The following is a 27585-nucleotide window of genomic DNA, read 5'->3' as shown; positions in this document are numbered from 1 at the left end:
GGAAGCTACCTACAACTTTCCATGTTATGCAAATAACTCGGTGTTCCTTCCAATCGGAGGTGAGTGGGCGGGGCCCAGGGTCCCGTGGTCCGCGGCCTTGCTTTCTCTGTGCCCCTTGTCTCTTTCCTTGCTTGGCGTGGCCGCCATCTTGTTCTCGCCGCGTGTTGGCTGCGGAGGGTTTGCCGGACTCAGGTGAGAACTTTCTATTTCCTCCCCTCCTCCACCGCTTCTCCATCCCCCCGTCCTCGCACCGGACCCTCTGCCCCCCCCCCTTCTATCAGTGGCTCGGCCCGGCTCGCACGGGCAGAGGAGCGGTCCGTGCTGTGAGGGGCATGGGCCTGCCCCGCTGCCTGAAGGGAGCTCGGCTTGTTCTGCGGAGTCTTTCCCCCTCCCTTCAGGGCTAGTCATGGGGGGCGACCCAGGGCAGGGACCTTTCCCGCCCTTAGAGCTGGATGTGGGGGAGGGGGTCTTCTCCACGACCGTAGACCCCGTGGGCTTCAGGGTTGGATATTGGGAGGGCCGCCTCCTTTCCAAGGCACGGACCCACTGGATATGGTGTGGGGAGAGGGTGCTGCTCTCCTGGGGGTATAATCGCTTCCCACCTCCCCAGGACTGGATATTGTGTGGGGAGGGGGTGCTGCTCCACTTAGCTATAATCAGTTCCCAACTCCCCAAGGCTGGATTTTGTCCCCTTCTCCTTTTCAGGGGCATACCCTGCTTCCCTCCAGGTGTCGGGGGCAATTAATATTGTGGGGATCTCTTCTGCACCCCCTCTCCTGCTGAAAATGATGGGGAATTCTCTCCTGTAGAAAACAAACATCTTTCTCCCACCTCCTTTTTTCCAGCTGGATTTTGTGGGGAGCCCCTATCTCAGGACATGTCCATTATAGGGACTCCTTCCTGTGAATGTATTTGGAGGCTCTGGCATCCCTTCCCCCTCATTACCACCTGAGGCTAGCACCTTTCTTTCTTTGCCAAGTATGGAAGTTGTGAGGGGTTTCTCCTTGCTGAACAGTGAAACATTAATGACTTCCTGGGGCAGACCAGCTAAAAGACTCCCAAAATTACTGTATGCAGAAGGTGTTGGGTGCTTTCTCCTTCTAATTGTGGTGGTTTTGGTTTTAAGAAAAAACAGTAATCATCCCATTTTATGCAGTGGATACTTTAACTTCATAATGGATGAGTTGAATATCATAGCTCTTTATTGTGTGAAGGGTGTTGTGAGACCATGGTATTTGTGTAGCCTGAATACCTAATAAAATTTATTCATTCAAAATGTACTGCAATATTACTGAACTGATTGAGATTAATCATGGGAATGGCAAAGAAAGCTTACATTTTAAAGCAGTCTTATGAAAGACTTCCTTTTCCAATGTCACCTTGCCATTTTTACTTTATTAAAGTGCAGTAGTTTTAGAAATGACTCTTGTGAAATGCATGCTGTTTTAGAAAGTAAATTGAGTTGCCTGTCACTCAGCTGTATTGTAAGTTTATTAGAGGTTTTTTTTTGTGGGGGGGACACGACAAATACACTGATAGGATGGTAAATTAATATTAAAATTAGAATAATATGTTAACTGTGACTGAATTTCCTGGTTTCTGTCAGTTTGTATCAGAATGCCGTCCCTTCTCCTAACATATATTTTCTTCTGCATTCTATGTCATTTAGATCAGGGGTTCTCAACCTTTTCTGAGACACCCCCCCCACCCCCATGCTATAAAAACTCCACAGCCTGCCTGTTCCACAACTCGTTTTCTGCATATCCAGTAGATTAAAAGCCAGGGCTGGCATTAGCAGTAGCAAGCAGGGCAATTGCCTGGGGCCCCATGCCACAGGGGGCCCGCAAAGCTAAGTTGTTAAAGCTTTGGCTTCAGCCCCAGGTCCCAGTGAGTTGAACACCGGCCCTACTCTGTTTTGTTTTTTTTGTTTTTTTTTTGGCGGACCCCCAAAACCTGCTTCTGGGCCCCCGATCCCTGGTTGAGAAGCACTGATTTAGATGATACGGCTTACATTGTCTTGAGCTCTTGTTAGCGAATGTTTTTGTTGCTTATGATATTATTTTAAAGGACATTACTATGAACTTGAAAATTTATAATGTACATTTAAAAATATTTTTAAGTAAAGGTAGTGTCATATAAAAATTGAGCTGATTTGTGCAATAAACTTAAAATTTAACATCATGCTAATATGGTCGGTATACTTATTCTTCAGACACAGCATCATGAATCAAGAAAAGTTAGCCAAGCTTCAAGCTCAGGTCCGAATAGGCGGAAAGGTAAGAAGAGGAAAACAACATTAAATTCATAGAGAGACCTGCCGTATTTTATTTTCATTGTATATTTTAGTGGTCTGAAATAATACTGCTGTTATGATCAGGTTCATAGCACACTGGAGTCTGGAAAGTATCTTTCTTTAAACCCAAAACAGTTGGTTGCCAATACATGGATATTTTATTCGGTGACTTAATCTTTTCAGTGTACATCAGTTTAATGCCTAAGGGTAGAAGGGTGTTTGTAGAAGCTTGTAGCATATAAACTTAATTAAATATGAAAAATACACTTTTGCCATATTTGTAAGATTTGCTTATATTTAAGATACTTGATGAATTGTCTTTCTGGTAAAACAAACTTTGTGCCTTTCTTAAAATAACTTTTGGAAAATAAGAAAGAGAACATCTTGAGAAAGGAAAGAAAAAAAAAGAAGGAAAATGTAAATGTTTCCTCTTATTGAGAACTTGCTGTGAAACACTTTGATTTGTAAATAAGCCAGTGTAAATCTCTTATACTGGACCCTTTGATATTAATTTATCCAATGACTTTATGCTTTTAAAAAAACCCTAGGAACAAGCTTGTCCAAGTAAAGCCTAACATACTAAAATTTTATAAAGGGTAAACTGTAAAGAACTTTGGGTCATGGGACTTCTCTATATTCTAGAGCGAATGAGAGATGGAGCATACTGGGGTAGTATGATTTTAAATTTGTGGAATAGTGTATCTTCTGGGAGAGAATTGTTCAGCTCTGTATCATTTGCTGTGAACTTTGGAAAACTGGGCCAGGTTGTCAACCCAGGCTTGATAATTATCAGAGCAGCTTTGACAATCTAAGTGCAGTACTCAGCAACTTCTTTTTGTTTAAATTAGTTAGTTGATATTATGGTACATGTGACTGTAGCGTCCGATCTTCAGAGTTGCTGACTAATGTTTCTTGCATTGTCTGACTTTTTCAGGGTACAGCTCGCAGAAAGAAGAAGGTGGTGCACAGGACAGCGACAGCTGATGACAAAAAACTTCAGAGTTCACTCAAAAAATTGGCAGTAAATAATATCGCTGGCATTGAAGAGGTATAGTGGTATAAGAAGTTAATTGCCCTGTCTACATTGTTCACTTTTACCATTTTTTACTATTACCAGCAGGACAGTGGGGTGGGAGGAGGTATTGTTTCATATTCTCTGTGTATATATAAAGTCTGCTGCAGTTTCCACGGTATGCATCCGATGAAGTGAGCTGTAGCTCACGAAAGCTCATGCTCAAATAAATTGGTTAGTCTCTAAGGTGCCACAAGTACTCCTTTTCTTTTTGCGAATACAGACTAACACGGCTGTTACTCTGAAAATTGTTCACTTTAAAATTGACAGCTGGCTAGACGTTGAAATGCTAAGAAAAGTTGGGTCTGATTCTCATCTCACATGGTGTAACTCCCTGACTTCGGTGAAGTTACTCCAGGTTTACATAATTGGTGTAAATGGTAACAGATTTTGCACCCTAATTACTTTAAGCTGTTGGTATTGGAAACTGGCTGGCTGCCTGTGTTGCATATACCTTTGAATCGCTTAAAAACAAAATCTGCTCAAATGATTTTTTTTTCTTAGTAAAATTGGTTTGTCTGAATTTGATTACAGTTAAACATTTCTGACTCTTAAATTAAAGTTACTTGGTAAGCAAAACAGCGTGCCTGATGCTGTACAAAATGTAAAGGAGAAACATAATGTGGACCTCTTTCTAGATTTCAAGACTTGGCTACTATATTGTTATATGGAAACAAACAGAATTGATTAACAATCACAAGGAGCAGTTGTGGGTTTTGTTTTGTTTTTTTTACATTTTCAAAGACACTAAATACTCTCTCTCTACATATAAGTTATGATCCCAGTTAGCTGAATCTGGCCCAACTAGACAGTAATGGAACCTCTTCGATGTTTTTAGAATATCTTTTTTAAAAATACAAATTTTACAGGAAAGTCGGAGTATTTTTAAATTGACCTTCCTAAGAAAATTGACCTTCCCATGTGCCACTGTGTACAAATGAAGAGAATGCTGAGATAATATGTAGAGGGGAGTGACCATAAATTAAAAGTTATTGCAGTATTTGGCTGAAGAAACATAAAACATTCGATTAATTTTAAATTTTGTATTGTGTATGTGGAGGCCTGCTCCTTCAAGAGGTCCTAGTGCCTCTCATAGGGTGACTATGAATTATCCTAATTTTCTTTGACTATTTGTTTGAGCACAGTTAGTGTGCTCTGTGCTGTACAAAACTCAAAGATAAACACAGTCCTTGCTCCCCTTTACCCAGAGCTTAAAATCTTAATGCACAGCCAAAACTCTTTAGATACAAACTGTTCTGGGAAACTGAAGGGATGTTATCTGGACACTGCTGGCTTCCATTTTAATGACTAGGCCCTCACTCCTGAAAGTTGTTCCTCTTGGCCAGACCCACATTGACTTTAGAGGGCTCTATCTGTGCAGGACAGCTTGCAGGATTGAAGCCTGGGTGTGAGAGTGCTTATCAGTAAGGTGGGTTGAGAATGATGAACTGTTTAAGTAAGAATGATCACCATGCACACTGAGATCTGAAACAAGTTCCAGGCATAAAGGACATCATGCAGCTTTATGAGACTGTTGTCTAAAAACAGGTTTAGAGTCTAATTCTAAATTATTTTAAATTAATCTTTATTGTGTAGGAACATTCCCTAGGCACTCAAATCTTCAGTATTTGTTTTTAAGCTTAGTCTCTGCCTTTTCCCCATAACATCTCAGTTAAAAACAAATTGAATGACTATAATAAAACAAAAAAACACAATGTTATAAATATGCTGCCATTGACTATGTTTACCAGGACTTTTTCTTTCCTTATTTAAAATAAAGACATTTCCAAAACACTCTTATTTTACACTCATTCTTTCTCAGTTTCAGAAAAAAATACCTTTCATTTTCTTTCCTTCTCCATCTAGTTTAAAACAAAACATGACAAAACCCAGATATACTGTTCCTGTTTAGAGGCAGAAATGGACTAGTGGTCCATCTAGTCAGGCATCCTTCCTCTGGCAGTGGCTAATTCCAGATGATTTAGAAGCAAGTGAAAATCTTCATCATACCTATGGTCAAGACATTGGTGTGATTGTGTGGGCATAGAGGTCGGTGCTGGGAGAATTGAGGCGTAAGGGGCTTATGATGTGCATGGGTGGACCCCTGCACTCTCATGGATTCTTTTGACTTCAGTAGGACTTCGTACAGGTATAGGGATCCATCTCTGTGCATCGTATTGCAGTATTTGGACCTAAGTTTTCAAGTATTTACCATGGAAGTAGGAGACGCTTATTTTTCCCTCTGATCTCTTCCCAGATGATAATTGGCTTATGCTCTGGAGCATGATGATTTATATAAATTGTTGTCCTTGGCAGGTCACTTTTTAACCAAAACAATTAATTTAACTGTATGATAACACAATAGAACACAGTAATCCATTGCCACGTGTTTATCTGAATACTAGTTTCATAAAGGAACTTCAGCTCTCAACTTTTGCATTTCCATTCAATGTACATGTCCTTCTGCTATAAACCTATATTCCATTTCCATTACAGGTTTGGCTAATTATAACTTTTTAATTCATTTTTATTACTCTCTAAGAATTGTAGAGACTTTTCTAAATTCTCTAAATATAGGCTTGAATATTTAAAAATGTTAATATAAACAATGTTGTTTTGCAGCATTTGTACAGACAAAACTATTAGAGTATATTAGTGAAATGCATGAAATGTACTAATTGTTCTGTATTTAAATAGGTGAATATGATAAAAGATGATGGAACAGTTATTCATTTCAACAACCCCAAGGTCCAAGCTTCCCTTTCCGCTAACACTTTTGCAATTACTGGTCATGCAGAGGCTAAACCGATCACAGAAATGCTCCCGGGAATCTTAAGCCAGCTTGGTGCTGACAGTTTAACAAGTCTCAGGAAGTTAGCTGAACAGTTCCCAAGACAAGGTGGGTGTCCCTATTTGGATCATCTTATTGAAGATGTTTAAAAAGTTGTATCACCTTTTGGAAAAGGTTTGGGGTAAAATTTTCCAAAGGGCTAGTGTGATGTAGGCTCTCTGGAAAACTTTATACTTGGCCTAATACTTTGTGTTTTACTAATCCAAATAAATCACCCAAACTATTTTCACAGTAAACTTCACTTGTTCTTATGAGAGAAGACTTTCTCATGCAATACAGTTTTCTTCTATATTAATTATACTACTTTTCCTAACATCTTGACTAGCACAGTGTATCTGAAACTAAATATCACTGCATTAGACTTTATGCTTTACTACTTTATGATATGAGTAGGCACCTTAAATCCCCCTGAACTATAACATTGTGATCATTAGCTTTCCATGTATTTTCTGTTTGGCTTGCTGATAGATGTTGGATTTTTATAAATTCCAAACCCACTTTCTATTCTCATAAATATCACCGTGATATAAACTGTTCTGCTCTTCATTTAATATTGCTATCCACTTAACAATGTTGTTGTAATGTAATGAAAGGCCTATTTTCAGTCTGTTTCAAGACTCTGTTACATCGGCCCGGCTATGTGAAAAAAAGGCACATTTTTTCAGTTACAAGTTAGACATGTTTGTCAGTAGTACTGTGTTTTAAAATACCTTGCAATATTAAGTATATGGTTTCATGACTTGATGAAGCATGTCTTCTATTTTTAGGAATATAGAATGAAATATAAAAAAGGTAGATTGATATAAATTATTATTTCTAAACTGAAACTTTTAACTTGATAGAAATTTCTGCAAGAGTTGAAGTAACTTCTATAGGCAGAATAAAAGGTTAGTGATAGCTATACAGATAAAAATGCTGGTGCCATAAAATCAGGTGAGGAGAATGCATAGTATAACAGTTGGAATAAACTAGTTAATTGATACTTTTAAACATCTTTTTCTTTGATAATGCTACACTTCAATATTGAACACTTACTGTAGTGAGATGTTTACCTAAAATGCTGCTTTAAATACATAAAACTAACAGTAATTCAAGGCTCACCTGGATGTAGGATTCAGTTTCTTCTGTTTAGCAATTCATTTTGAGGTAATCATAGGCTTATATAAAATGTTTTTCCCCCTCTCTCCTCACCACCTCTCCTCCCATCTTCCTTGAAAGAGCAACCATACACTTCAAACTTACTCTCAGATCATCAAAAAATGAAACTAAATTACATTTTTCCTTTTTTCATTGCACATATTTAATGTCCCAGTGTCTCATCACTTTGTAAAACCTTTAGAACTGTGATATGCGGTAACAGTTTAAAGGTTTTTTTTTTCTGAAAGATGTACAGTACTTGATGCAGTTGTATTGTAGCATCACAATGGAATACCGGAAGGGGTATGTGTGGCCAAGGGGGCAGGAACTGGTGTTTTGAATTGAACATTCTATTTGGGGGAATGCATCTTAGCTCTTCAAATCCTGTCAATTTTGAACTTGCTTAACAATTGCTAGGCTATCAATCAACTTTCTTAGGAAAAAAAGGTGGAAATGGGGAGTCACTTTTTCAACAGTGAGCATTCTTTCATCATCTCTAATTAAAATATTGGAGGCTTAAGCTTTAAAAACAGAGGCTGAGCATGCACAGTAGTTAGTTTAACTTTGTGCACAATGCTATTGTCATTATTGTTGTAAACTCCCATATTGGAGTTTATAGTTTTTCATTTCATGTTGTGCATTGATGAAACTAGAGTCCTTGCTGCCACACTCATTCAAACAGAGAAATCCAGTTCTTAATTTCAAACTTTTTTATTCATACTTTTTAAAATATTTTTGAACATGCTCTAAAGGAAGCATAAAAATATATAGATGTAAAATGGCACTAGGTAATACCTACTACTTGTTCTAAGGTCCAACAAATTTACCCATCCCCAAGAGAACCAAGACAATTTAAATGTATATTTTAATTTCCTTATTTTCCCTAAGTTTTAGAAGAGCCAAGAGTTCAAGTCAAGACAGAAACACCAAATAATTTTCTATGTTACTAGTAGCCATAAAGAGAAAAAATCCAATTTGTCTAAATTTCAAATGGAGACATGAGCCCATTCTGATACATTAAACATCCTTGCAACCAGTCCACATTTAGGACACTTCTTAAGATGTTACAGAATTCATCTGAGTAACAGGAAGGAAAACTGGTAAGAAGGAATTGTTCTATTCTGTAGTTTTTCACACTTTTGAGTACATTTGACAGGTATGCTATATGTTGAGAGCTCCAGTAGTCTTAAAGCTGTAGTTTTATTTAAATAGAACTTACAGGGGAATGATAGGTTTCTTATGGACCCCTGAATGGGAATGCTGTATTTTTCAGAATGTTCTCTCCTTGCAGTAGTAACCTCCAAGAGAAATCAGAAGATATCCACTTCCTGTTTTAACCTGTAAATTATGGCTTTTGTTTTGTGAGAGACAAGTATTGTATAAATGGGACTAACTGTTGTGTTAAAGCATATACTTAGTACAAAACTTTTTTATAGTGTTGGATAGCAAAGCAACAAAATCTGAAGACATTGATGAAGAAGATGATGATGTCCCCGGTAGGTTCACTAGCTCATTCTATTTCTTCAATTTGAGATTTAGTTACCATTCTGATACATGTTTAGATTTGTGCAACTGTATTTCTCTTGCATTTAGAGAGGCAGTTTTGTATAATGGACTGATCATGGAACTGAGATAAGGAACTCCTGAATTGCAGCTTTCACACTAACTTACTGTGTGGCCTTGGGCAAATCACTTAACCTATCTGTGTCTTACCATCTGTAAAATAAGGATAAATGCTACAGGGAGGTTGGGAGGATTAACTATTTAATATTTGTACAGTGGCTTCAGGATGTAAAATACTATATGAATTTTCAGTAGTAATCATTGGATTACCTTCTCAGATCAGACTGTTTAAATGCATGCTCATATCTGTAATAGGAGGTACTAAGCTCCACCTACTTCCAGGTTCTGAAAATTCTCTTAAAGGAAAAAAAATAGAATCTTAAACTGGGAACTTATAGCCATATGCCATTGTTTTTAGACTTGTTCTTTTGGGGGTAAATTGTTGGAAACTATTAATTTGTGTTTTTAACACAATTATCTTCTCTATTCATCAGTGTAATTTATTATCTAAAGAGGTAGTCAGGAGACCAAAATTCTGTCTCTGGAGTTGACATGCTGTGTGACCTTGATGGTCTATAGGTCTATTCTAAAGTTTCTACCCAACTTCACACCTAGATCCTAATTTTAAAAGGTGCTAAGCCCTCAACAGTCCAAGTGAAGTCAGCAAGAGCGCCTCTGAAAATGAGATCTAGGCATCTTATGTTGAGCATCCAAAGTTAGTGGATGTTTTAGAAATTTAGATCTTGCCTTTCCTGTACCTCAAGTTCTTCATCTTTGCAAATGATACCCCTTTTGCAAAGTCCTTTGAAATCTCTAGGTGAAAAACACTATGTAATCATTAAGCATAATTAATAAATATTCGGTATCTTAGATAAAGTTACATAGTTTCTTTAAAAAATATGAAGACAGCATTATTGGGGAAATGACTATTAAATATTTCCATCTCTTTCAGATCTCGTAGAAAACTTTGATGAAGCATCAAAGAATGAAGCGAATTAAATCATCAATAGTTCTGGAAGCTGGCATGGACTAGATTTAAGAAATCAGCTATGTGGTTCCAAAGTTTTACAGAAACAGAGAACATCACCTGTTAATAGTTCAGTAATATAAATATTTTGTATTTTAATTATGCTGTTTGTTCAGCATTTTCTGTCAGTTGATTTTGCATTTTGCACTTACTCCCAGGATCTACTTTTTCGGTCAAAATATAAGAAATGTCAGTGCAGTTTGAGGGTGTGTGCATGTGCGTATGTGTATGGTGTGGGTGTACGTATAGTGGAGAACAAATTGGAGAACAGTTCTATTTAACCTTCCCTTTGCTCTCAGAAGTAGAAGTAAAGCAAATCTTTACAGTTGTTACTTTTTATTTCCACCAAATAGTGCACAGAAAGCAGTGAAAAGTGAAAGTCTTACTTGTCCACATTTCATTAATTCAAGGCATTCTGCCATTAAGACTTGGGTTTAATTTGCTGTGTTAACTATTGTATTTGCAAATATGTATCTCTTCCATGTTGAAAATGTTCACATGCTATTTGCTATCAACCTCATGTTGATTCCAAATGATACCAAAGACAGGATATTTACAGCCTGTTTGGTATGGTAACATTTTTAAAAATCAGACCTAGAAGAGTTTGCTTATTTTCCTTTTTAAAATTCCTTTATCTCTCGCTGTCTCCCTCTACTCCTCCTCTAACTTTCGCCAACTCTATCAGCCTTCATTTCGAGTCCCTTATTATAGAACTGATGTTTGTTCAACCCATTCCACATAGACTGAGCAGTATGTTCTCCTCTTGATTATGTGGGTGTACTTCCCAGGAATATTACTTGCTAATTTTCAGAGATTAGTTCTCTCTACCATCCAGAAGAGCTAGGCTGAGTCAGTTCTTGAACTTGGACATCCAGTTGGTAACAGTTCTGTGCATTACTTTTGCACAGTAACATACTGTTGCTTAAAGGACTTTGAGCTGTTCCAGTGCCATAACTGCAGCCATTAGGAGCTGACACGGCACTGTCATTCTCCAGGGCACTAGAAATTAGGAGTGTCTTGCGGATAATACTTAATGTGAGAGAAAGAGGTCGTTGATCATATTGCTGTAGCCTCCTGCTGGGCAGTTTGTGCAATGACTCTGAAGGGATTTTTTTTGGCCTATCTAACTTTGCCTATAACCTACCTCTTGGTTTGGTGTCATGGCTATAGTAGCTTATTAAATACCACAAACCTTTTGTAGGCATGCAGAGGACTTTGGAGGTATCACTGGTATACTGCAGTATTTTCTGAACCTTCCTTCAAAATGCTCAATGTGAATCCCTTTGTCAGAGGCTCTTTGAAGGTGCTTGATGTAACTTGCATTACAACATAGTTGGCATCACTGTTAACCTGTGTCAAGGGCAGCTGTGGCTTAGGAAAGCCATTTTTCTCTACATCTGTCATCTTAAATATAGCTTAATTCTGAGACATATCAGCTTTCTACGTAGGTTCATACACTAGATAACTGTAAAATACAACGCTATCAGTATATGAGAGTTCTAGTGACATCAACGTAAACTGCAAAAGCAGAGCTCTTGTGGTTTGTCATCTGGACTCAATTTATTTTATAGACTTGTTCAGTTTTCCTGTTATATTTTATATAATACATGGATCTTACTACAAAATAAAACAACAATACAAAAGAGGAAATGTTCCCTCTTGTGTGTCATTTCCTTCTCCCAGTAGCACTTGCTGAGGAATGTGTTGATGCAGCTACTGCTTTAAATAGCATTACATTCATTGTCATGTTGCGTTTGATAGCTAACATGATAGCTTATTGGATTGGGATAGATCCTGCAATACTCTGAGAAAGCCCTGAGGATTCTCACCTTCTCCTCCCCTTTTCCTGTTAGTACTAGATGGGATTCCCTTCATTCTCATGGCTACTCCAACCTTCTGCAGATTGTTGCTCTTGGTTAATGAAAATCTCTTATTCTTTCACACGCATACAAACTGAGCAGACTGCCCTTCCAATGCCTCTTCTGGCCCAGTGAGCAAAGAAAGGAGACTAGGAAACAATCTTTCAGCTTTGCGGAGCACTTCCACTAGCTAAGTGGCATGAATGAAGAACATTTAAAAGTTGCAACTGCACTGACTTTACAGATATCCAACATATTTTTTCACTACCAATCATTTAGTTACTGAAAATCCACATATTGTAGTATAAAGCATTGATTTCTGGAATAGAAAGTGTGGTAAAAAATATTTGGAAGAGTAAAAACAGTAAGAATCTGGGGTAAAAATGATTTGGTAAGTTTGTAATGAGACTTACTGATTCATGCGCAAAAGAGAATCTTTTTAATTCTTGCTATTTGGTCATTGTAACCATCATTGCTTACCAATGTTTGGAAACCAGCAAACTATATGGGCTGTGTAAACACTTTTTTTTTTTTTACTGTATCCAAAAGCTGTTGACCACTTTTGATTTGCTGCTGAAATGCTAAAGCTTATAGAAATCCATTAAACTGATTTTAATTGAAAATAACCCACCAAGGCTCTTGTGGAAAATAGCTAATGTTCCTTTAAATATAGCTAGGAAATGACTGGAACAACCTTGGTGCACACAGACAGGAGTATAGAAAATTGAATGTGCAGTATACAGGTGCCTAATTTTGAGATGTATGAATACTACATAAAGGGTGCCAGGTGTGTGGTTTTCTTTACACTATGGGATCCAGTGTCTCCATTTGGAGCCCTGAGGATTTCCTCTTTACAACTCATTTCAGTGGTCCATTCTGAAGGATAACTACACAAGACTATTTAAGAACGCAGTCATTACTTCCCTTGACCAAGACATCATTGTTGAATTACATGACACCCCTTTTCTTTCCTTGCTTAGGTAGACTACAGCACCTGCTAATCTAGATTGCATAAGCCAATATTAGCTTAGTTCTTTGGGAGCGAGTTACACGGTTGTGGTATCCAACTCTTGAGAAAACTGTGCTCATGAATCTTCTGCTTCTGGATGAGAGTTGTGGTGTTGCAGTGAACATAGCTGTAAAAGGTATGGATGGGGAGGGAAAGTTGACCTTGAATTGGACTCTATTCATGGGATGCTAGGGCAGAGTTCGAAGCATTGGGTTATGTGCTCGTGGTGACCTGAGATGGTCTGTAGATGGGCTGTTGTGGTTTATACCAGCTGAAGCTGTATCAGAGGTGTGGCTTTACTCCTAGATATAAACTGAAATAATCAAGCTGGAGATTGTAAGTGGGTGTTCCACTGCTAATTCTGTGCCCAATAAATTATGCAATCTTCTGGCCCGCCAAAGATGGAAGTGGCCAGTTTTTCATTGCTGTGGCTGTTTGTCAAGTAGTAGTAAAGCATCTAAATGGATCTGAAGGCTACAAACTGATGTAACAATCTGTGGGCAGATGCCCTTAGTCTTGGAGGATGTTAAAGAGGAGGCAAGTCCTTGACATCACTCTCCATTTCTCTCCAGCATCATTTCCATTTTGCCTAGGTTCCGCTTTATCCCACTGATCTCAGCTAGTCTTTAAGAAAACTGGGAGGTTGTGTTGTTTACTTTTTGACCTGTCCCAACGCAAATGTTTGTCTACAGGGAAGATAGACATGCTTCCTTTGCTATACTGGGTCTTGAAATAAAGCATCAAGTCATAAAATTACCAAGCTTCAATTAATATATTTCTGTAACAAAATATACAATAGAAGAAAGTTCGCCTCAAATTTTCTTTAAAAAACAATTTTAAATGTAGTTTGTGATGAAGGAGCTCTTGTTAGAACTAGTAATTTGGCTCTTGCCACACATACTTTCCATTTGTAATTATAATTGTTCATTTTAATTAGCATAAAATACCATTTAGCTTTTCACGGGTTCTTTTTAGATATTGGAACCCCATCAGTACCTGGCCCAAGCCGGGGAAGCTAATGATCCAACCAGTGGACCAAATTTGGTAATGAATCCTGGTTGCATCACATGCGACCTGCAGCACGTTGCATGTACGCATTTAAAAAAAAAATCCCCACACACATGCACATGAGGCATAGCATTTCACAGTATAACCCATTTCATTGGGGCACAGTTATCAGCAATATAAAAGATTTCATTACTTTCCAAAGTGTTACAAAAGGGTTGTTCTTTAACTTTTTTAACAAAAAAAACACCCTTATGCTGTTGACCTTTGATCCCCACCACCTTTAAAGAATTATATGGTTCATGTTGTTATGCTGTCCAAAATATTCCTCTTCTTTGAAATTAGACTTAATCTAATCATCTTAATTTTATTTGACTGTTAAACCATAAAAATTGAAATTCAGCTGACATGAAGATTTTAATTTTTAAAGCCGCAAAAACCAAAGAAATTTTGGTTTAAGGCTGAATCTGTATATACAGGGGCTTAATTGTTCTGTATAGGTAGGCAAAGTGTTCTTTCCAGAGTCTTGTCTCCTGTCTCGAGATTACCTTCAGGATGTTTGAATGAGAAGTAAAAGGCATTAATATAAAATCAAGAATTTGGAGATGACAATCATCTTTGAAATAATCACAGAAGAGCTGAATATTAAAATCAGGATGAACATGGAGAAGACCAAAATCATGTCAGTTTGAATGTGAAAAAAATAAAAGATCAAGAAATTATTAAAGCAAGAATATTAGGTGAAGAGGTGAAGCAAAGCTTGGTGACTCATTTCAAGGAACTTTTACATCATTAGGAGGTGCAGGCATGTTCTCTGTTTTAAAGAGACCATATAATACTTAGTACTTGCTCATAGATGACTAAAGACTGAAACAATACCAAGAAGGGTTGGAAACAACACCAAGAAGGCAGAACAGAAATGTAGGCTGGAGATAGTTGTGCCTTCTATAAAATTAGATAGGAGGATGATCAAAATTAAACCAAGTGAAGCATCTTGATGACTGAAAGATAAATACTTAGCGCTTGTATAGAGGTATGCAACCCCTGTGGTCTAGCCAGCTTGGACAAAGTAGATTAATATTTTTCTCCATTTCCAGATGAGGGCAGGAAATGGTTTGAGAGGTTGACTTCCTTAAGGCAAGATGGCACATCAGTGACCTAAAATAGGAATTACCAGGCCATGCCAAAAAAAAAAAAATCACTACATATGTGATGGCATGTAAAATAATACACAGAGGCCAAATTACAGTCAGCAATGAGAAAAGGTGAATTTGGCATTTTTGTTTTGTGATGGCAATAGTGAGGCTTTTATCATGTATTGAATGAGGAAGTGAAAAAGATGTAAGTACCAACACTCCCTTAGCTGTACATTCAATTGATATGAGGTAATCTTAAATATACAGTAATCACTGAAAAATTAATGAATGGGGATTGACAGGTTCAAGGGAGAAGTTCTAAACCGGATTCTTGTATTTTAGGATTTCATGTGCATAAATATAAACGATAAATATATTTTTAAATGTTTTTTTTACTAACAATCTAAAATCCCAAAAATACTTATCTTAGGTTTATACTCTGTTGGCTATTGAGTGCTCTGGGAACATCCTGAGGCCTGGACAAATAAAACATTGGAATTTCATCTGATTTACTACTGAAGACTGAGATATATTACTAGTTTGCTACCCCTGAATTTGTATGCAATGGAAAAGAGTGTACACAGTCTGCAATACGTGCTATGGGATTTCATGGATTTTCATAGCTAATCTACTCCATATTCAGCTCATTTTTGTACAGAATGAGTGAGAGCTTCTATCACAGGCTTATTTAATTACCAGTATCCTGAAATTTTTTCCATGGCATATAATACCAGTCTTGATCTTGGTTTTTAATCCTAAATGTCCAAACAATTACATGCTTTTCATTGTTTCGTACAAAAAGGTTACTGCACCTGGCCATTTCATGCTATTTAATACCATAGATAACTGAGAGACTTCTGGTTCCAGATTGGTGAGTAACCCTTCTAGCAATTGCAATAATGTGTGCTTTAGGAGTGAACTTTTTAACTGGCTTATTGCATATCTTACCAGCTGTAATACACTATTATGGTAAATAAAACTGCATTAGTGAAGTTTCAAAATCCTGACCAATAAAGAAACAAGAAAAACTCCAATCATGTGTGGTAATAGAATAGGCAGTGTTTGCTTATGATTAGAGCATGAGACTTGGGAGATCTGGGTTTTGTTTCTAACTTTGCCACTTGCTTTTTGTGCATCTTTGACCAATTTACTTAACCTCTCTTTGTTAGTTTCTAGAGCTGTAAAATGGGGATAATGTACATTTTCAAAAATTACTTTGAAATCATCAGACACATAAGTGGTAGGTATTGCTACTGGTATTTTATCAAATATCTTGAGCAAGTAAGGGAATTTTGAAACCTCGCAATGTAGTCTGTGCTTTTGAAAAAAAGAAAAGTGGAATTTTGTTTGATAAATATTGTCAGCTAAATAAAGATTATCTTTTGGACAAAGTCTACATGATCACTGATGACAACTGACGACATATATCCTATTGGGATCCAGGAAGTGGGCGGGCGGAAGCCCTCCCACTGCTAAAGGGTCCCTGCCCCCCAGCCTAAGGCGACATATATGTTGGGCAAACTAAATGCATAATACACCTGATTTCAAATAAATACAAAATGCATATACTGCTGTTACTAAAAATATAAAATATTTTAAATGCAATGAAAAATTGGAGTTGTATTTTGATTTTGTCACAATTGATTTTCAATTTTTCAATCTAAAGGATATTTCTTAGTTTTGTCTCCTGAGGGTTCCTTCTTAATTGGACCTATCTATTAGTAATATTCACTAGTTTTCCTGAAGGTTTGGTTTGTAAATCAGAACATAGAGCTTAGAATGACATTTACTGGCATTTTATTAAAAAAAATTATTTTTTTTTAATTCCTTGCTTTTGACATGTTTTGTAAGTCTCTGCCATGCATCTTGAGAGTAATGTGGTCATCCCAAACTCATGTTGACAAACTTTATTGCATGAGCTACATCAAATGCAACACGAACTGTATATGTCACTGAAAAATATGACTCTGCAATTGAAGGACCATTTCACACGGTTTTCATCTTCTTCTTTTGTAAGGTGCAGCAGTAACATTAACTACTTTAAAAGCATGCATTGGAAGCAATCAAAGTTCCATAGAACATTTTAAGTCCCCCTTCAAGCATATTCCTGGGCTCAATAACGTATCTGATATTAAAGGGATACTATACAAAAAAGGAGATTAAAGTGTGACACCAAGATGATGTCTTAAAATTAGAAAATGGACGTGAGCCAAATCCATTTGCTGTTTGTAACAATGGACTAAATTCATTCCTGGTATATCACCAATGCAGGAAGTCTATTACACCAGAGGTGAATTACTGTAAAACCAATCTTCTAATTGGAGGAGGGTTGCTCTTGGTTCCTTTAGTCATTGGGGGGCTCTGTCACCTTTGAAGGGCTAAGAATAGGTGAAGCTGAAGTTCTCTATTACTGAAATTGGCTGGATTCCAGGCTGGCTGCTCTGCTATCATTTGAAGATAGCACTCTTGTTTTGTCTTAAACAAGTAAACAGATGGCTCTGAGGAACAAGATTATACTAATTAAACAATCCTGCCTAAGTAAATTCAAGGATGCAGAATGGAAGCACATCATGACAATAGCCAGAACCAGTGATGGCAACTGACAGAAATAATTGCTAAAACAGAAAAGCTCTTAGTATGTGCAACTTTCCCTTTAAGTAACGTATTTTTTCTCCTCAAACACCAGTTTGCAGAGACTGAAGAACCTCGTGGATTTATAAAGAAACAACGGGGTAGTTCTGCCCATCAACAGATGGGTAGCCAAGTAGAGCAATCGAAGACAGATTCTTAAACAGGTCTTGCTGGTAGGCTGTGAGGGAATGTGGGCTACTGGATAGAGCAGAGTGCTGGGACACTGGGTTCTATTTCTGACTCTGGCATTGATTCACTGTAAATTTGGGGGGAAGTCTTGTAACCTCTCAATCCCTTGGTTTTCCTGTTTGTACAACTGGCGTTCCTACCTATTTGTCTCACTTGGGTGTACTGCAGGGCTCAGATAATATATAAATCACTACGAGACTTTTTTGGGTGAAAGGTACTGTAGGAAGTGCAAATGTTACACAAGCTGTTTCAGTTCCACATGACAGTTAAACACAATTGTTTCAGAAACCAAAGTCTTCTCAGTATTTATCCTAGAAGTCTATCTGTTTACAGCTTGTTACATTGAACCCTCTCTACTACACGTGATTCTGTCTTGGTACATGACTATCTGTTAGCCTCTCACGCATGATAGAGGAACGTGTCCCTCTGAACCTCGTTTAAAGAGAGTTCATTTATTTTCCTAAAAATAATTATATCTTGGGAATAACAAGAAAATAACAAGACTAATGTAACTAATCAAGATCTATTCTAGGGCTTTCCAAACTTTGTGTTCCAACTTTGTCACACGGCTTCTCTGTTTCTTGCAACATCTTTGTGGATACTAGAGCAATTGGTTATGTGGAAAAGTAATATTAGAAAGTATTTAATGTATTTCTAGTTTCTTTTTAATGCAATTTAGCATCTGGAGAAAAAGGAAGAGCCAGTGCCATGTGACCAGCTCTCCAGGGACCACCAGCAGGCGCTGCACAGGCTACAATCTGAGAACATCTCATCTATTCTAAAGACCATGTGTTAGGCTGGGAATGTCAAAATGTTGATACACATAGGTAAGTGCAGGTTTGAGGCTTCTGGGGATTGGCAATGGAATACTGAGTCTTTTCAGTACAAGGTGAACTGTCAGGTTGGAGGGAGGTTACCAGTGGAGTTCCTCAGGGATCAGTTTTGGGACCAATCTTATTTAATCTTTTTATTACTGACCTCAGCACAAAAAGTGGGAGTGTGCTAATAAAGTTTGCAGATGATACAAAGCTGGGAGGTATTGCCAATTTAGAGAGAACCGGGATATCATACAGGAAGATTTGGATGATCTTGTAAACTAGAGTAATAGTAATAGCATGAAATTTAATAGTGAGAAGTGTAAGGTCATGCATTTAGAGATTAATAACAAGAATTTTAGTTATAAGCTGGGGACACATCAATTAGAAGTAACGGAGGAGGAGAAGGACCGCGGAATATTGGTTGATCATAGGATGACTATGAGCCGCCAATGTGATATGGCCGTGAAAAAAGCTAATGCGGTCTTGGGATGCATCAGGCAAGGTATTTCCAGTAGAGATAAGGAGATTTTAGTACCGTTATACAAGGCACTGGTGAGACCTCACCTGGAATATTGTGTGCAGTTCTGGTCTCCCTGGTTTAAGAAGGATGAATTCAAACTGGAACAGGTGGAGAGAAGGGCTACTAGGATGACCCGAGGAATGGAAAACCTGTCTTATGAAAGGAGACTCAAGAAGCTTGGCTTGTTTAGCCTAACTAAAAGAAAGTTGAGGGGAGATATAATTGCTCTCTATAAATATATCCGAGGGATAAATACCAAAGAGGGAGAGGAATTATTTAAGCTCAGTTCCAATGTGGACACAAGAACAAATGGATGTAAACGGGTCATTGGGAAGTTTAGATTTGAAATTAGACGAAGGTTTCTAACTATCAGAGGAGTGAAGTTTTGGAATAGCCTTCCAAGGGAAGCAGTGGGGGCAAAAGACCTATCTGGCTTTAAGATTAAACTCGATAAGTTATTGAGGAGATGGTATGATGGGATAACATGATTTTGGCAATTAATTGATCTTTAAATATTCATGGTAAATAAGCTCAATGGCCTGTGATGGGATGTTAGATGGGGTGGGATCTGAGTTACTACAGAGAATTCTTTCCTGGGTATCTGACTGGTGAATCTTGCCCATATGCTCAGGGTTTAGCTGATCGCCATATTTGGGGTCGGGAAGGAATTTTCCACCAGAGCAGATTGGAAGAGGCCCTGGAGGTTTTTCGCCTTCCTCTGTAGCATGGGGCACAGGTCACTTACTGGAGGATTCTCTGCTCCTTGAAGTCTTTAAACCACGATTTGAGGACTTCTATAGGTCAGACATAGGTGAGAGGTTTTTTGCAAGAGTGGGTGGGTGAGATTCTGTGGCCTGCATTGTGCAGGAGGTCAGACTAGATGGTCATAATGGTCCCTTCTGACCTTAATATCTATGAATCTATAAGTCTCTGACTTGGACACTGTACCTAAGGTTTCCACAACTCATTCTGCATGGGTGGAGAGGTGCACCCATGCAGAGCATGTTGCAGAATTAGAACCTGTGGTGTTAGTCTCTATTTTCATTTGATATTTGGCTGGTTACTGATGTGAAATGAATTGGTGATTTCCGTTCAGTAGGGAAGTGTTTGCATTGCAATCGACCTCCCTTTTGGCAGCCTGAGGAGAGAGGCCAATGAAGAAATCGAACTTGGAACCTGAATCTTATCCCTGCTGGTGCTCGCTACACATTTGAGGCATACTGGCTTGGCAGGACAGCACATGGACGCTTGCACTGCTGCCTACGCTGTACCTAATCTATGCAGAAGGAAAGCACTTGCAACTCTAGTGCTATCAGTCTGGCACCTTTCACAAGCATTACATTCACTGAAAACCAAGATGGGGGGAGGGAAAACATTAGAAACTGACGTGATTTGTTATAACACATTAACCTGTATTTTTAACAACTGTAGTTTCTTAGAACGTTTAACAGGTATTTTTAAACAGCCATTTAAACCTGAGAGGAAGGTGATCAGATGTGAAGTAAAGGCAAGTTTGTAATATGAAGGAGTTGCCCTGCTACATGTACTTGGGGAAAAAATGTGTAATCCTTGCTTCTGCATCCTTCTGATCCAACTTTTACACCACTTTGCAAATGCACAGCACCCAGAATACTGCTTGATACTCAGATTGATAGAGCCAGAAGAGTTCCCAGAACTCACCTACTACAGGACAGGCCTAACAAAGAAAATAACAGAACACCACTAGCTGTCACCTTCAGCCCCCAACTAAAACCCCTCCAACGCATTATTAAGGATCTACAACCTATCCTGAAGGATGACCCAACACTCTCCCAAATCTTGGGAGACAGGCCAGTCCTTGCCTACAGACAGCCCCCCAACCTGAAGCAAATACTCACCAACAACCACATACCACACAACAGAACCACTAACCCAGGAACCTATCCTTGCAACAAAGCCCGTTGCCAACTGTGCCCACATATCTATTCAGGGGGCACCATCAAAGGGCCTAATCACATCAGCCACACTATCAGAGGCTCGTTCACCTGCACATCCACCAATGTGATATATGCCATCATGTGCCAGCAATGCCCCTCTGCCATGTACATTGGTCAAACTGGACAATCTCTACGTAAAAGAATAAATGGACACAAATCAGATGTCAAGAATTATAACATTCATAAACCAGTCGGAGAACACTTCAATTTCTCTGGTCACGCAGTCACAGACATGAAGGTCGCTATCTTACAACAAAAAAACTTCAAATCCAGACTCCAGCGAGAAACTGCTGAATTGGAAATCATTTGCAAATTGGATACTATTAATTTAGGCTTAAATAGAGACTGGGAGTGGCTAAGTTATTATGCAAGGTAGCCTATTTCCCCTTGTTTTTTTCTACCCCCTCCCCCCCGACGTTCTGGTTAAACTTGGATTTATGCTGGAAATGGCCCACCTTGATTATCATGCACATTGTAAGGAGAGTGGTCAGTTTGGATGAGCTATTGCCAGCAGGAGAGTGAGTTTGTGTGTGGGGGCGGAATGGGTGAGAAAACCTGGATTTGTGCTGGAAATGGCCCACCTTGATTATCATGCACATTGTAGGGAGAGTGGTCACTTTGGATGGGCTATTACCAGCAGGAGAGAGAGTTTGTGTGTGTGGGGGGGGGGGGGGGGGGGAGGGTGAGAAAACCTGGATTTGTGCTGGAAATGGCCCAACTTGATGATCACTTTAGATAAGCTATTACCAGCAGGAGAGTGGGGTGGGAGGAGGTATTGTTTCATGGTCTCTGTGTATATATAATGTCTTCTGCAGTTTCCACAGTATGCATCCGATGAAGTGGGCTCTAGCTCACGAAAGCTCATGCTCAAATAAATTGGTTAGTCTCTAAGGTGCCACAAGTACTCCTTTTCTTTTCACTTAGTAGAGGCACTCTAATTAACCCCGCCAAGGCAACTGTATTTATGCAATGATTTTTTTTTCCAGTCCGTATCTCCCTTCCACTATGAAATATGAATACAAGAAAGCTAGACAGATATGCAGGCACAGACTATATCTTATGAAACAGTCAACAGGGGTGGTGAACACAGAGTCTTCAGAAGTCATAACTGCCAGCTCAGAGGACTTCAGTTTTGTTTTGATGCATGAAGTGGACAAACCTCACTCACTATTAAGCATGTGGGCACAAGTATATGTACATAGGTCAGGGTCACTATTACACATACGAACTTGGTAGCACTGCAAAAATCTTTTTTTTTGCTGTGGGGTGATGTTTTAACTTTGCAAAAACAGAACAGAGAGGCACCAGATTAATAAACAAAAGTACAATATAATTACTTCTATGAGACAGGCTTATTTATTCATTGCTAAAATCACAGGGGCATGCTGTAGGTTTTGTAGGGTCTCAAGGGAAGTAAAACTTGGGAAGCCTTACCCTGCTATGGCCTCAACATCCACCAAGCAACACCAACCCTACGACAATCTCAGCAGATCACAATTTGCTCAGATTTATCATTCAGACATTTTAAAAATGTTTCTTCCACTTTAATTGTTGCAAACATTCCAATGGATAAGTTTGAAATGCGATGCCTGTTAACCTTTTTACCAGTAAAACTTAAACTTCTAAAATTATTGCAAGAAGCAAAACACAGGTCAGAAACGGAATCAAAGCAAGTTCATTTTCAAATTCTAACAAAGATTCCATGGATATGTTTTGATTATTTACCTCTCTACTAAATCATCATCTTGATTATTCAAGGCAAGAAAAGCCTGGCATTGAATTGATAATAGTCCATAGTGGTTACTGAAGGAAGATTTTGCTTGGCCAGACAAGAACTGGCCACTGGAAATCATAGTAAGTCTAATGACTCAAACAGTTTGAAATAATTAGTGCATCCCATATCATCACTCAATCCAGAATCAACTATTCTGTCTCTTTGTCAGTGAGTAACATTGTTTACAGTGAAGGCAAGCAGGATGAGATAAGCAGTCATGACACAGGACCAAGGATACATGCTCGGCTGTGGTACTCTGAACCATTAAGGAAACAATAAAAGATGTTTAGCTCTAATTTATGTCAAACATTTTAATGCAAAATTTGTAAAATGCTTATGCAGATAAAACTATGGAAAGGGCCTGCTTTCATAGTGGAAAAATGCCAGCAGCCAGGGTGTTTATAGTACATCTACATTGAACGGCCTCTGCTTCAAGGAACAAGCTATCCCATGTAGAAAATTCACTTTCCTGTTACAGGCACCACTGTGCTTAATGTCTCAGTGCAATTTTATGCAACACCTCTATAATCTATCGACCCTACCAGCAAAATACAGTCTACCTAACGTGCAGGTAGAATGGGTATATGCATTTATTTATTTTCTGAACATAGTCTTAACTACGTGGGGGTAGGTGGGACTCGAAATGTTATGGCTAGAATCTATCCATTAGAATCTTGATGTTCCCTTTACAAGGAAAATAATAGCTGAAATATTTTCTGGAAAATTTAGCCCATTTCAAAACATGGGGAGGAACAGTTGAATTGTAAAATTATTTTAAAGTAATTAGATAAACTGTAAGAACTCAGAGATGGAAAAGGCAGATAATTACATCCTGCCAATGCAGGATTGTTCCCTACAACCGATAAAAGGCAGAAGTATAAACGGAGATTAAGGTATTTTTGTATTCACAGATAATGTATCATTTCAAATAACTGAAAAATCAGACTGCTTGAAAAATTTTCAAACAAAAAAGCATGGAAATTTGAACACTATTTGCTGAAAGTTATTTGCTCAACTCTAGTAATTTCTGAGGGGTTAATATGACATTTTCAGTGGGCTGAAATTCTCATTACAGAATCCAAGTTTAAACAAAACACCTAAATAACCAGTAAGTGGAAGTCTGTAAGCCTGTGGATCCATCTTTTAGGAAGCAGGTTGTTTAAGATACCCAAAGGAGCAGTATTCACTCACAGTGAATTTGTGTGGGGGGGTGGAGGGTGGAAAAACCTGGATTTGTGCTGGAAATCACTTTAGATAAGCTATTACCAGCAGGACAGTGGGGTGGGAATAGGTATTGTTTCATATTCTCTGTGTATATATAAAGCCTGCTGCAGTTTCCACGATATGCATCTGAGGAAGTGAGCTGTAGCTCACGAAAGCTTATGCTCTAATAAATTGGTTAGTCTCTAAGGTGCCACAAGTCCTCCTTTTCTTTCTGCTGAAGGTGTTTCTGATCTGTGCAATCTGAGTCCCTACACTTCACTGACCACCTGCTTCCCTTTCATTACTCATAATTCAGATTCACCATCCTCAATATCCTCTTGCTAATTGTAAACACTTGCTCTCAACCTTATTATTAAGAGTACCTTGGATATCTTGTCTCTTACTCATACTACACCCTCTATTTATTATCTTCCTAATTTCTGCAGCCACTCTCCTGATCACTACATGTATCAATCATCACTCTGGTTGTGCTGGTCTTAAAGGTGGCATTACCAATTGCCTTCAGTTCCACATTTAATTTTAATTCCCATTTCATTTCCTCTTCTGTTCCATGGTCCTCAAGTATCAAACCATCTTCTATACCCTCTACCATAGCCAGAACTGCCTTCCTGCTGGATTTTCTGGATCATTTTCTCATTATCCTTTTCCTCCTCAAGATTGCTCACCACCAAGGTAAAAACTTCCATGTTTTTCTAAATGAAACAAACTCTAAAGTTCTTACTCATTTTTAATGCAATCTTTATTCGGGTAAAATAGAGCAAGGTCTCCAGGATTCTGTCCATTATGGTTCATTAGCACCATCAATGTCCTTGACTCTTTGCAAACTATAAAGGAAGCCATTCCTTTGTCATCAGTTTCCTTTCTGGATAGTTTTGGACAGGTCCAAAGAACAAGACCTTGTTGTTGAGATTGGTTGTGCAGTCTTCATTTCTGATTCTAGAGGGTAGCTTGATAGCATATTGGGGCATTTGTTTTGTCAGTTTCTCTCAAGGGCTGCTTCAAACACAAGTGGTGTCCCTGTCGTCTCCCACTTCTTGCCCCCCTCGGAGTAATCCTTCTTTCATCCTCTCTTACAATTTTATTTATATGTATTAAAAAAATTCTTTATAAAAATACATTGTTTCTATCAGTGAGAACAGGTTGATTGGGGCAAGGCATAAGGGTGCACAGGGCAGAGGAAGGACAGTGACATGGAAGGTGGGGGAAGAGGGTGCACAGAGAAGCAGCAAACACCATGAAGTTCCCCCACATGGGCTGTGTGAGACGCAGGGACAGTAGCAGTGGCTGGGAGTGGAGAGGAAGGGGGCCTGGGAATACCGCTGAGGTGATGGCACCATAAAGTAGCTGAGGTGAGTGGAACAGTAACAGTCGGGATGACTAGAAGAAGCCTCTGTTTGAGATAGGAGGAAAGGGAACTGGGGAATCAGGAAGGAAAAGAGACTGCCCCATTCTCCTCCTTCCCATCCAGTATCCCTTTCTCCATTGCTGCCTTCTGTCACTGGACAATGGGAGGTTGTCTTAGGACTGAGCAGATCTGAAGCCTTGCTTCAGGCCCATGAGGCAGAGTCTGGGCTCAGATCAGCCATCCCACACTCATTATGTGATGTATATCAGAGGAGTGAAGAGCAAGCATGGGCACAACTCTGACTCTCTCTCTCCTGAACTGTGGAGGCCCTTTCCAAACAAAGTGACCTGTGACCACATGTTCAGTAACCACTCAGAACCATCCCTATTTTCCCCCATCCCAACCTCTAGTCATAAATTTTGTAATTAAACTGCCAGTTGGTTAAGCTTACCTCAGCATCTCTTCACCTTAGCAGGTCTACCTAAGGCATTCTTCAGAGCCTGTGTAGTACTCTGGAGTTAGATGAATGGCTTATTGTTGAACTTGACCACCTTACCTCTATGGATCTCCATAGTGGCCTGGGGAAAGGCTTCAAAACTGAACAGCGGCCTCATGAACAGGAGTACAGAATACCATCACTAAGCTTTTGCCCTTTCTGATAGTCTGTTTTAAGTAGATACTGAGGTAAAAATCACCTAAGGCACAAAGATTGTTTTTGTCATATGAATAATGTGTCCCACAGAGAGCAATATACATGAATAACTGCCTCCCTGGTTAGTTTATAATGTAGGGTGTTTCATGTCATTACTGCTGACTGCTTTACTTTTCAGAGTATTAAAATGTGTGTGCTGTTTGCAGCTTGACTATTGATTAACAAGAAAGCAGCTTCTCTGAATACAGGCTGTAGGCAAACTAGTGTTTTAACCTTATGATAGCAACTAGCTGAAGGCCAGTCATAAGGCAGGATGTAATCAAGTCATGTGCTAGTTGCAGCATTTCAAGCACTATTTCTATATTTAAATCATAACTTGTCCAGTTTCAGAGTAGCAGCCATGTTAGTCTGTATTCGCAAAAAGAAAAGGAGGACTCGTGGCACCTTAGAGACTAACCAATTTATTTGAGCATAAGGTTTCGTGAGCTACAGCTCACTTCATCAGATGCATACTGTGGAAAATATAGAAGATGTTTTTATACACACAAACCATGAAAAAATGGGTGTTTATCACTACAAAAGGTTTTCTCTCCCCCCCCCACCCCACTCTCCTGCTGGTAATAGCTTATCTAAAGTGATCACTCTCCTTACAATGTGTATGATAATCAAGGTGGGCCATTTCCAGCACAAATCCAGGTTTTCACACACACACACACACACACACACAAACCCACTCTCATGCTGTTGTATATATGTTTCCCCGGCCCTCCCACTACCTTTTTAGAGTTATTTTCAGATCATAGTAATTGTAAGAAAATAAAAACCCACCTGTTCCTGACAGAAGTGGAAATGGAATCAACAAAAATTTCCCCTTGCTAAACACATCTTGCCACCTTCCATGGATTTGTGAAGGCAACTGGTGTTATGGTAAATTGTGTGGTGTGAACAAACCATCTTTCCTCTAAGAGATGGCAAAGGCCTGTTGCTCATCTATTTAGTGACCCATGTGGCCTGGTGGACAGTACAGTTGGCTATCTAATAAATTATTTGAAAAAACAAAGCCATTTTTGATGCCTGCAGAACAAATGTCAAATTAGTTTCTGGAGCGACTTCAAGTGGAATTACACTTTGGATTTGGCCCCATTTATATTTTACTAGTGAAGGACATGCTGATATGAGTTCAGTGACAGGGACATCTGCAACTCAATCATCATTTCACCCCATACATAACAATCTTTGAAATGTAGTGTTGAAGTGGACCTTAAGAAGTCACCAATTCCAGCCCGTTGGGCTGAGGCAGGACCAAGTAATCCTAAACCCTCCCTAAGAGATGTTTGTCCAACCTGTTCTTAAAAACCTCCACTGATGAGGATTCCACAGCCTCCCTTGGAAGACTGTTCCAGAGCTTAACTACCCTGAGTGTTAGAAAGATTTTCCTAATAGCTAACTTAAATCTCCCTTGCTGCAGATTAAGTCCATTACTATTTGTCCTACCTTCAGTGGG

The 27585-nt window shown here is 38.8% G+C and overlaps 1 protein-coding gene across 2 annotated transcripts; it reads left to right on the top strand.

Moving 5' to 3' along the window:
- The first annotated feature begins 83 nt into the window (after positions 1–83).
- BTF3L4 (basic transcription factor 3 like 4) lies at positions 84–16343 on the top strand. Of its 2 annotated transcripts, XM_073357718.2 has the most exons (6): positions 85–192; positions 2213–2276; positions 3228–3341; positions 6063–6264; positions 8790–8849; positions 9869–16343. In XM_073357718.2, exons 2-6 carry the CDS (start codon positions 2223–2225, stop codon positions 9913–9915), a joined length of 477 nt encoding a protein of 158 aa, XP_073213819.1. In that variant the 5' UTR covers positions 85–192; positions 2213–2222; the 3' UTR covers positions 9916–16343. The 2 variants fall into 2 exon arrangements, with proteins under 2 accessions (XP_073213820.1, XP_073213819.1); XM_073357719.2 differs by lacking the exon at positions 8790–8849 and having other exon boundaries at positions 84–192.
- The last annotated feature ends 11242 nt before the right edge of the window (positions 16344–27585 follow it).

Source organism: Lepidochelys kempii, chromosome 8, assembly GCF_965140285.1.
Source record: "Lepidochelys kempii isolate rLepKem1 chromosome 8, rLepKem1.hap1, whole genome shotgun sequence".
NCBI lineage: Eukaryota > Metazoa > Chordata > Testudines > Cheloniidae > Lepidochelys > Lepidochelys kempii.
This window is presented reverse-complemented; position numbering and strand designations above follow the sequence as displayed.